Source organism: Harpegnathos saltator, unplaced genomic scaffold (assembly GCF_003227715.2).
Source record: "Harpegnathos saltator strain DR-91 unplaced genomic scaffold, Hsal_v8.6 scaffold694, whole genome shotgun sequence".
NCBI classification, from domain to species: domain Eukaryota; kingdom Metazoa; phylum Arthropoda; class Insecta; order Hymenoptera; family Formicidae; genus Harpegnathos; species Harpegnathos saltator.
Window position 1 is genome coordinate 2,540,188 of NW_020230531.1, and position 12,607 is coordinate 2,552,794.

The window sequence follows — 12,607 nt, forward strand, 5'->3', positions numbered from 1 at the left end:
GATCCCAGATTGGGCTCTGAGATTGGATTGGCGGATTCATGAAACTTCAATATAGCACAAAAGTATATCAAATGTGGGGATTTGATTTGAGATCGCGAGGCTCATTTATGATTGCATCGTCTAAATCGAGTCTAAATTGCATTAACGATAACCGATAGAGTCGACGACAGGACTTTACGAGACGGTTTCCCTCTCCCTCTTTCCCCTCTCTCTCTCTCTCTCTCTCTCTCATACACACACACACACACTCTCTCTCTCTCTCTTTCTCTCTCCGTCCCTCTCATATTGTACGCTACGTGACAGCGTAATAAGTTGTTAATCCGTCGAACAATAACCCGTCGATCTACCGATAAATCCGCATACGTGGACGGCTATCAGCCGATACGAAACGACGCGGGTATCTGCTTCGCGTTTATACCGGACGCGCATTATCGGTTCCGGTTGTGGCTCGTATTTCCCCTGGCGCTACGACGGGACTGCGATAATTCAAGGGTCTTCGGTATACAAGGCTCCAGGAGAATTATTTTCATGGATACTCCGTGCCCAATTTTCGATACTCAAGGCATTGTCTCGCTGAGCAGCGGCGATATTTAACCGGGCCATTCTTTATCGAGCTAAATAACCGAGACAAAAACACAAACGTGATTTGTTCGACGCGATGATCGGCAATCTAGGATCTTGTACAATTATTTCTATATTTCCGCACTTAGCAGAAACGCATCAAGACGCTTTCCATATGACGAATGGCTCTTGAAATATAAAGTAATCGATTAGATCTTTCACGTTGTCCAAGATATAGAAATATAATAATAATAAGACATAGAAAATAAGATATAGAAATATAATTCGTATTTTTATTAATAACGTTAGATAGAAGATTCAGAGTTTAAGGTTGAATTATGTGATATCAAATATCTCTCAGACGAGATCACATCCAGGACGAAGTAATTACTTTTGTGTCAATAACACTTTGTGGCAAAAACGAATGCCAATAATAAATCTGTGCGTTCTAACATCGGAATCATTCAAAGTCAATTGCGATTATGTGTTCGGTCAAAAGCATACGGTTGCCGGAACTGCGAGGAGAAAATCCTCGCTGGGCTTCATCTCCGGCGACTGAACATTGATAAATGCATTTCGGAGCTGCTCCGAGCAGTGACGGATCGCCCAAGGACGTTTCATACACTTTCAACTTGCAAGGTTACGATTAGTAACAAGACAATTTTTCCATCCCATTTTTGCTCCATTAAACTTCGATAAACCATGATAGTTAAAACGAAAAATTGAAATTGAAGAGTTTCAAACGTGTTTATCGATTGATATCGAAGTAAAATTATGGAAATATTATAGAATAATTCAGAATCGCCTAAAAATAATCTAGCGATGTCTTTCCCTTGACTTTTATTTTACAAAAATATTCTGTTTTATCTCACAAAGGTATAATAAAATGAAAGGTATTTCTTACACTCGTAGGTGTCGTTGCGTAATTTAATATTGATTCGTCCGATCGGTGATATTATGTTATCAGCGTAATAAAAAAGCACATCTTCGTTAAAATCGTTACATGTACAAACGGATATAATCAACTGTATAATTATCAATATAATTATACAATATAATTATCAATAAGTACACAATAACACAACAAACAGTCCTTTAACTCTCTTTTCAGGAGTATAAGTAATTATCTATATATATATATATATATATTCATATGAATTATAATACAATTTCTCTTATTAACGTGCACTGTGTTTTTTCTGGTTCGAGGTTTTCTCTATAATTTATTTCGTCTCTGATATTTCAGTTCTAAAAGAAAGAGACGTAATACTTTACTTCAACAAAGAGATGAGTACAATCAGTTTTAGCCGTGAAACAGTTAGGAAATCTTTTTTCTCGTGCGTTCACGTTTCAGTGGCCCTGTTTGAGAAATCTCGAGCGTACCTGTTTCGCGCGGAGTTACTTTCCTGTAAAGATGAATCTGTAGGCATTATTCGTTACAGACACCCCCGAGATTTCTCGCCGTCTCGAGAAAAGCTACGAATGAAGGGTGGTTCGGGCAGAAAAGCTTTCGTGCTTATGTGCGTAAGACTCCGAGTGGCACTGAATGGCTTCACTGAGCGGAGGAAGCGGCGAAGTTGATAAATAGCGTTTAAAATACGCCAACCGTTTTGTGTTCTCTACTCTATTAATCGTATTGCGAGATAACTCTGGCGTACTGATGCATATCTCGCCATCTTTGCGATTGCAAAAAGAGAATATGCATGATCTGTTGTGGCTTTTATGAAAGTTTTTCTCAGAAATATCTCTATAAAAGGAACTACCACGAAGAACAAAATACAGAGGGGCAATGAAGGAACCGTTGAACTATTTATAATATGCTTACATCTTTCATTCGTAGTGCTAAGTATGAATGCACAGGTGTGTACTTGAACTATACTGACAAACTTACAGAATAAATTCCATATAAAAGAATAAGAGATCTTAGTAAATGTATATTCTCAAACAGTTTTTGAGATATAGCCGCAATCTTAGTTAAAAAAAAAAAAGTATATTTATATTCATTAAATCATATTTTACACAAATAAGTAATTAGATACATACTCTTACAAAAATTGTTCAAAATTTCTGCCATATCTGCAAGCCACTGGAAAATATAAATATCCATGATGTCAAGGGAAAATAGTATATTTTTTCAATTTCATTTACGACAAACGGTAACGATATATCAACGTTAAAATAAATAATTCTTTGGTTAATATTCAGAAATTATTAAAATTATTATTATAATTATCAAAATAAATTTTTAAAAGAAATATTATCTTCAAAAACAGATAAAAAGTATATTGTATTAGCATACTTATCCCGTTTACCACTACACATTTTCTTTTATTGTTATCATCTTCCGAAAGCCGTATCTCAAAAACTACGTAATTTTGCGGACATATGTTTATTAAGAGACTTTAATTATTTTTCGACATAGATGATACAAAATGAACTCTACCCTATTCTGTAAAGTCGGTAAAGTTCAGATACACCTTGTACAGTTTTTTATATATAATATCTCATTATATATAATGTATTATTTCATCATTACGAGATACATTTTTTTTTATACATATCATATGTTCCATAAATATTTTTATCGCACAAAACATCATTGTACTAACTCTTGTGTAAACTTTATACGAAATCCACACGTTCTTCTTGTGCAGAAAAATAATCCAAGAGCGCGCGAATGACCGTACACCCGGCATGTCGTTGTTGCTGCAGAATCAACGCGTCGCTTGTTTTAATAATCACTTCCGTGCATTCTGCTCCACGGAGGGAATGTACAGAAAGAGAGAGAGAGAGAGAGAGAGAGAGAGAGAGATGTTGAGCAAACAAATTTAATCAAGTACTCGACTACGTAACCGAGCGACGCGTATCACCGCTTAGAACTGGCTTCGAACCATCGTCACCGTTCCGCCAAAAGTGGGGGAAGGAGGAGGCGAGATCACCCCCGAACGCTAACACCCTACCGATTCTCCTGATCGACGTGGGTGCAGACAGCTATTCGGAGTTTACGAAGTTTGCCGTGTCGGATCAATGAGCAGCAGTAACGAAAGATAATGTTGCAGCGTAGACTAAACTACCGATGAATGAGGCTGCGTTATCAAGTTCCGACAAACCCGGCCGGAGAAGCGGGAACTTTGGCCACGCGTAAACGATAATAACGAAGCGAGACAAAGAGGGATGATTCTTTAGCAACGAGCGAGACAAAACGACGCTCGCTCGACTTCTTCGAATTCTCGCTTTATTTATTTCATTCGTCTATACGCCACGATAATTAAGACGAACAGCGAGCGGAAAGCGTCACAAAGGAACGCGAGAAATGGCGATTTTCCTCATCATATCACGATGAATTGAGCGTCACTTCGCTAAGTGGTTCTTGAGCATCGGAATCGTTGCGTTAAACTGTGCAATATCAACGAGACAGTGCTCATTGGATACGTTACGGAGTCGTTGCTAACTATTGCGGACATCGGTATAAAATTAATTAATTATGTTAATCCCAGCTCACGGTTCATAGAAATTTCCAGGACGTTTGTGACAGCTTGTGTGATTAATTACATATGCATCAACAGCGGCAACCCGCCCAAGTTCATCGCGAGTCTTGCTCTATCCGCAACAATTCACACAACTGTAAGCTACCCGGTACTTCGTCAAATCTATCGTCGACCGTCTGGGAAATGGCTCTCGCGGTTTTCAGCGCATCTTCTGCCTTGTCGTATCTTCTTTATACTCATCCAGGCAAATGAACATCTTGCTACCGAGCCAAAACCCGAATACAACCTAGGTCGTATCAAGCAACAAAGAAAGGCTGTTTACTAAGGCTCCGAGGAGGATAAAAATTCGAGAAAGCCATTTCATTAATTACTCTGTTTGGGTTACACAAATAGACGAAGCCTGCGAAAATGAAACAGAAACGAACAAAACATTGTTATTTGCTATGGAAAAATGTATATCTTGGTCGTTTATGAAATAAATACATATTTAACAAATATATTGCTCTTTGGGCGTCATGAGTATTTTCAAAGCGAAACAAATGCGACAAACAAAATTCCCGTCGCCTTAGTAAATTTTTGCTTAATTATTATCTTAATTATGTTGAATTGATGTTCGCTGTGAATGAGCAATGTTTGGGTCGCGCCGGTAGCAAATAATGAATATTCTAAAATGCCGCAGAATTTAATAAAGAGTATTAAAATCTTAATCGAATGAGGCGTGCGCGTTTTTGAGGTAATAAATTATTGTTTGGCGATGCATTAAACGAAACATCGATCGCAATGTGCGACCGTGCATAAACAATCTTCGTTCAATATTAACTGACAAGAATAATCAACATACCGGTAATATCTATCCGAATGGATTTTGCATGATATCGAGAAACCAACCAATCTCGATGCTTTCTGTCAGTTTTTCCGGTAATTTATTCAATATACCGCGTTCTCATGAAATATTGCAGGCAAATTTATTAGTAGATATACAGAATTTATTCAAACCACCGCCAGCGTTGCACGAACGGTAAGAGGAAATGCGATAGGGCAATTCGTTACCTCAAAGACACAAGAACAATGTTGGCTGATACGCGACGCACTTCAGCACTTTGTAATGCGCGTCGATGTTTGTGTTGTATTTTATAAACAGTACGAGAATCTTATTCCCCTCCCCCCATTGTTGGTTGAACTTACAAACGTGTCTCCCACATTGTACAATTTTCCCCACATTGTTCGATTATTCGGTAACAAACTACTTTTATCTATTTATGGATTCGGTGGTTGTTAAAAAATCAGATTTCATGTAAAATATACCCGGTTTATATTTTACGATAGAAAAAAACAGAAAGTTTCTCTTTCGATACTTCAGCACATGTACCATTACGAGCTCCATTTAATGTAACGGTGAACTGTATCTGCGTTCACGAAGCCTTGTAAACACGTTGGCCAGTTGGTGAATCAATACGTAGGCGCCTTTATTACTCACCGTAGAATTGCTACGATCGTATGGTTATCGCGAAGGCGTGCACGAGGAAATAATAAAGAAAAACATCCCATGAAATTTTCCTCGTGTATTATCTTAGCCTTGTTCGCTTAGAAGCCTATCCCCGTAACCATCGTTGCATTTTTGCTCTTTTGCGAGTGGAAGATACAAAGCCTATTAATTTGCAGCGTCTGCTTTCCCCGAGGACTCGTCGTTCTCTCAATGAGCATCGAAATGAAAACGTGTGGTATTCAAGTCTTCCTCGACTTCCCTTAAGTCGCGGTGTTCCATTTCAATAAAAGTTAACGCTTATATGTCTCCGAGGAAAAATTTCACGCTGAAGCTGGTGTGAAAGTCTTCAAGTATACAATATTGCGAATGAATTTCTAGTGCAAAAGTTTAAAGATACGACTAGCGCACAAACAATATATAAGGTACTTTTATTTACAGTATCACTTGACTGCACTTGTAATTAGAAGTTGTACTTGTTTCACGTGTTACCGGATAGATTCTAAATCGCAACGATCGTGTCGAATTTGCGCAAGTTAATTTATCATTATTCTGAAGTGATTTTTCAAAACAATAAGATGTTATCTAAATAATAATCGGCATCTGATTTTGACAATGAGACAATGAGTTGACAAGTCTTTGAGTAAAACCGACGGAGGATAAATATGACAAATATTATCGTAGGTTTCTTAAAGAGATGAAGAAACATTCTTTGCAGCATTTCGCCCGCGCTCACTGAAAAATATCTAGACTCGAGAAGAATCGAATACGAATGATGCATATCTCCGATATGCACGCATTGAATTCCAGAGAAATCTCTATCGCTGACATTTTTATCGACTCGTAAGGATCCCGATATACTCGGTACTCCGCAACCGTTGCTACTTCTTCCAAACCGATCTTAATGCAAGCTTTAGCAGCGACTGGTACACGACACACATGAGAAAAATATCTGGCCGATACAGGAAGATGCGAAAGATGGTTTCAAGGGAGCCATCCGCGGTGATCGTTCTAACGGTAACGGCGCGAGCACCAAAATACGGAAGTCCATTTCGCGATACCCGAGAGGACAATATAGTTTCGTCGTGGAGCATGCAGAAATGCTGTAACGCGAATGAGCCCGGATACAGCTGCATTTATGTCCATTGTATTGCCATGTGCTAAGTACATTGTAAACTTCTGTCAAATGTTGGTGAAATGATAATATCAGTAATTGCTCAATTTAAACCTCGGTATCACAAATAAAGGAAAATGTATTAAGCAATGTGAATATTACATGTAAATTATACTCACGTACCCGTAAAAAGTAAACCGTACATTGGAAAATCTTGTGGATCCGTAAATTGGTGAATATTACAATCGATGCGACATTTTAACGATTTGACAATAAAGAGTAAATGTTCGTGAAGCATAAATTTGCGATCTGCATATTATTGAGACGACTTTTGCGACGGCATCGGTTAAAAATTATTAATTGGCTTCGCCTAATTTCTCGTGGGTGAGTGACGGAGATTGATTCGGTGCCGAATGAATCTCTTTGCCTCGAGAATTCCGAGTGTGACGAAGATAAATTTGCGCGTCTATGAACGGATTATGATGAGGAACTCAGTATTCTTATACTGTCGTGTAATATTTCAAACAAATATTATGTAAGAAACTATATACTATGTTATCACACAAATAAGAGAGATGATGCGGTAGCGTTTAACATTTTTGTAAATTTTCTTTCAAAGAATAAAATGCCGCGTTCGTAAAAGAAACTGTTCTCTCAACTCAGTATAATTAACCGACTTCTATAGTAAAAGAAGAAGAAAAACATGCTCCTTTCTATGAAAGAAATAACCGTTCGCATAAAATCTCAAAGCCCGCTGCAGCCACCTGCTGCGAGATAGAACCGGAAAATTGAAGTCACCGAACGAAGACCGCTTCAAGAGATTAACGGTCGGATTACTTCGAGATGGATTAGTCGTAATAAAGCTTAGGGGATGATGTAGAAAAATGTATCATTTGAGGAATGTTTCATTTGCCAGACCCGTGAAACAGACCCGTGAAAGAAGGAAATCTTCGTTGAGTAAAGTTAATTATTGTAGATATAAAAACGCTCCTGAATGAAGAAAACGGTGAATCGGCAAATCATATTCCCGCATAGCGCAAACCGACAAAATGCTTTCTTTTAAGCTGCTTTCAAATGTGAGGGTTCTGTTTTTAAAATTCTCTAGCAATCGGCTATAAAGAAAGAGATAGAGTGACAGAGAGAGAGAGAGAGAGAGAGAGAGAGAGAGAGAGAAAGAGAGAGAAACGAATTAGTACACAATCAACGGTTGCGTACGGTTGCATTTTGTTTTTTACATTTTGAAAACGTTGATTTTCAGTAAGCAAACTCTCGAGTTCGAGCCGATATATCAACACGAGCAAAAAAGCATTTAAATGTTACATTTGTTGCACATTTGATACTAATTGCTACGATTCTTGCTGTGAAACGATTTTTGAAGAAATAAAAAACAAGCATGATTTACCCGATAATGAATCGTTAGCCGGGTAATAATTGCGATTGCAAATATTTTTCCTTTTCTCACTGACGTGAACTTATTTTCTCTCTCGAGAATTGGACGCATGATCGAATAATAATGGTTATAATAGATCTCTGTTTGAGAAAATACATTAAGATCGACGAGAAATAAAATATTAACTATATAGATTTAACCCTTATGATGAAATTTAACAAGGCATAATTGTGCTAGTTACTCTTAGTTGACTTAATCTATTTGCATTATTATTTGAACGTAGCCTTCCAATAAATGTTGCTTATTTTTTACGCCATGTCGACGTTTAATTTACGTTTCTCACGAAGTACTTCTTGATATCACGAGCATGGTTTTGGCCGCGGTAATTATTCGACTTTAATTAAAACTCGCGTTCGAAGTGAGCTACGCTGTGGTGAAGTCATTAATTAAATTTAAGGGAGAATCGCGGTACCTTACCATTGTATATATATGTAGATATGTACGACAGATACGGACGAGGTCGTTATTGCAAGTTCACGAACTCAGTTATAACTTTCAATGAATTTAGTTTCTTTTAGCAGCGTCGGAATTTTCTTTTCGGATTCGGCCGCGTTATCAACTTCATCCCGGTTCTGGTATGGACGTGCTTCCCCCGAGAACTCGGTTCGCTATTCAAGTATATAACGTTATTTCCCCAGATAAAATTCCATACTTACACCATTGTCGGCAACATGGTGAATAATTAATGAACGAGTGAAGGTTTGTGTTGACTTGAAAGTCTAAAAATAAAATGCATTTCGTTGCAAAATAACGACTAGCATGATTTTAATTAATTCTAGATCAGCAGCTTTTTTTTATTACATGTTTGCTACTGAAGTTTGGTCATACAAATTTAATAAGTTTCACGGCTAATTCCTCGAAATTCTTTGTTGTCTTATTTTATACTTCCATTTCAATTTTTTCAATTTCCCCTACAATTCTCATTTTTTCCTTAAGGGTTATGAATTCGATAGCGATAGTTACAATTATAATATTTTCCTGTTCACGTTCTCGTTTTAAAACGGATACAATATCCGATAATGCAGATTATTAATGTAACGATTTTAAAAATAAAATCTTTCAAAGCGTTTATCAGCATATGGACGGTGCCTAGCATTAATAATTCATGATACCGTAACATTGTAACACGAGCACCGAATATGGGATAACAAGATTTTAACGTTTAAAAAGAATATTTATTTAAATTGTTTCAGGAGCGATCTTTACCGAGGATCAAAAGGATAGCCCGTCAGAGTTAGCGTTTAAATACGCCATTTACAAGATCAACAAGGATAAGACTCTTTTAGCGAACACGACATTGGTTTATGACATCCAATATGTGCCTAAAGACGATTCGTTTCACACATCCAAGAAAGGTAGGAAAACAATTAGTGAAGAGAGAAAGAGAGACAGAAAGAGGGGGAGAGAGAGAAAGAGAGAGAAATAATTAAGAATCTTATTTAGAAAGAATTAAGTCTCACTTGTACAAGCGACTACCGGTTATATTTATTTTACCAATTATAATTCATGTCGCTACAACTGAATTAAAATTTTATAATTTATATCTCAGAAATATCTCAATATTTCACAATAAAGTGAATTCGTTTTTTCTGACAAGAATTAACTGGTCTTCAAAGTGGTTGTTTGAAGCAAGTAAGTAGTTGTAGTAAGTAACAAAACCGACAGCTTATCTGTATACTTCAATATCCCGTATCATCGCGAATGACGATATTTATCGATAAGTTGTTGTCGTCTCTTTCTTTCTCTTTCGTTTTATATAATTTCTATGTAATTATTACAGTAGATTTAAAATTTACTAGTAATAAAAATAATCACGTTATACATGTATGTGGATTAAGAGCCACAAATTCTATTATACACAATCAAAGAGATTTATAGATTTCAATTCGCGAAAAATATATCACGCGGACGCGTTTGGCTTTCAATTTCGAAAACTTCTTTCATATCCCTATGTTTCAAGCAAAAACCCGGAAGCATTCATGCGTATGCGCATAGCCTGATCTTCGTACTGCTGAATCAACTAAACCGTTGAACCGATTACGATATCTCCAAATCCTGCATCAATTTCTAAGCGGCGCGATCGTTCAATATATTTAAAAGTCCATGAGATTAAAATCGTTTATCTGACGATATGTAAACTATTCATATATATCTTTGAAATAATGTGAAAAATCTCCAGATTTTTTACAAAATATTTTAAAAACGTTTTATGCTTCCCCTTGTTATATTTAAGATAACAACTAATTTAAACATATATATATGTATTTAGAAAAAAAAATAGAATGTTTTTAAGCCTACTCGAATGATATTAGTTGAATATATTAGTTGAATATTTGCATTTTGGATATACACAGAACAACTTAATTTGACTGGAGATAGAATTTCTTGGTATTTTACACATAATACTTTTAGTATTCTTCGCATGGTTGCGGTTATCTTCGAATAATTGAGTAAAGATTAACGAAAAACGCGGTAATAATGATCATTTACGACAACATAGAGTTATTTGTTACAATGTTAAATCGTTGTTTGTAACTCACGTTTACGAGATATAACGCAATATAACATTTACGAGGCAGTGACAGTGACTGATAACGTAGCCAACTTGAAACTAATTAGTGCAGCGTCCTTTATTTTGCAAGTGTGTAACAGTTCCCCGATATTAAAGCTTTCTCATGTTTACGTGTGCGCATTGTTCAATTTTTATTATAGACAAGATATAACGTAATTATCAGTACCGACGTCTAAACAGTTTTATGACGTCGACTTGTCGAAATGATTGAGTAGCAAGCTTCAAAATTTCCCGTCTGATTCAAATATCGCACACTATTTTTTATTATCTCTGGCCAAAAACCAATGCGATTTATATATAAGCATGCATTATAAAACATAACGCTTTCTGAGCGTTTGATCTGCAGCACTCACCGACTTTCGTTGATTCCCGTGTCTCTGCATCCGTCCAATGTCCAGTCTCCTCAGCATTCAGGATAAGTTTCTTTTTTCACAATATTTTGTCGCTTTTTCTTTCTCTTTGTTTATCTTTTCTCTTTCATTAATTTCGATGTTTCGAATTTAAGGAAAAAAATGGCGAGACAAAGAAGCGCGTATATGATCGTATTCGAGAAATGATATTTTTATCCCAAAAAGAAGTAAACACGATAAATTGCAAGAGAATGTTCCGAGAATGTATACGTGAGACACGATGCACGTAGAATCAATCGCGAATGAAAATTACGATGTTTAGACATGAGAGAAAAAACGAAAATGTTTTGTTTCGCAAACGGTGATTCGAAAGAAACGCACGTCTTGTTTCGTAAGGACTAAATTGTAATGTAAATAAACGCGCGTACCGAATTTACCGGTCATTTCAAATGAAATATTATCGCCACTGACACGCGTGAAAAATTGATGAATTCGACAGACATAAAATTTATCAAGTCAAATAAGATAAATAGTGGTGAATTTCACATGTGATGACGCAATTCTGATCAAGTTTTAACATTACACGCTGCTCGAAGCAGGAGTTATATTGATTGAATCGCAGCAAATCATTTCATATCTTGATTTCAATATAATAACAAACTAAAGCACTTATATCTGTATCTTCTAATGATTCAGAGTAAATATAAAAGAGAGAAATATATATTATATCTTAAAGATTCTGTTGTGTAATACGGTCATTGAAAGACACGATCTCCTGATTATTTCGAGCAACGTGTGAAAAAAGTATAATTAAATCGCATTGATTTTCGCGAGATATCGCAAACACCCATCACCATAAAAATGTCTTTTCTTTTCTGACTCACCGATACACAGTAGCCAGAGTCAGCCGCGTTCTGCTGCGGATCTGTAACAAAAAATATAGTTTCGTTAGTTAAACCGTTAGGTTAAAAGTTAGATTAGGTTGAGTTCAATTCGCGGAAGCGCGCGCGCGCAGATACAAACATTGACCCTTTGCCATTGTAATTCAACCGCTTTTATTATTCCAATCGCTCGGTTTTCGATCGCAATAAATCAAGAAGAAATGTACAAACGATCGGTAAATCTCACCTTCAAGCCGACTCTGCTCGGCCCGAACCGGATCCTCCGGTGCGGCATCGGCGTCCGTCGAAACTGCGTTCCGATAACCGCAGCTATCGCGTGGCTGCAAACTCCAGCAGATCTGTAACAAAAAACGAGTTTCCTCATTAGTATTACAGCGACAAATGCGCCTCGCATCAAGAGTACGAAGACTCGAGACTACAAATTAGCTTCTTCAACTTAACCAAGTTAACCAATAAAAGTTTACCTTTAAAGACCATGAAACACTGCTATTGCTCAAGATGCTCCGGATCGTCACGCACACACATACGCATACACACACGCACGAATATTACACGTTACACGCGCGCGTACACTGTGATCGAACGTGAAAATTCGGAAATTATTACGCACGGTGATCCGCCGATCCGTCCGTCACCGCGGCGTAAACAATAATGGAAACGGTCGAGGCAATTGCGTACTTATGAACG

At 36.9% G+C, this 12,607-nt stretch overlaps 1 protein-coding gene across 3 annotated transcripts in view; it reads left to right on the top strand.

Annotated features, from left to right (window-relative positions):
* Positions 1-12,607, top strand: part of LOC105185628 (glutamate receptor ionotropic, kainate 2) — a 153,053-nt gene that overhangs the window by 74,100 nt on the left and 66,346 nt on the right. For all 3 annotated transcript variants that reach the window (XM_019842491.2, XM_025305341.1, XM_019842497.2), the window contains exon 3: positions 9,290-9,451. In XM_019842491.2, the coding sequence (XP_019698050.1) occupies positions 9,290-9,451 (162 nt within the window). The remainder of the gene's footprint in view (positions 1-9,289; positions 9,452-12,607) is intronic.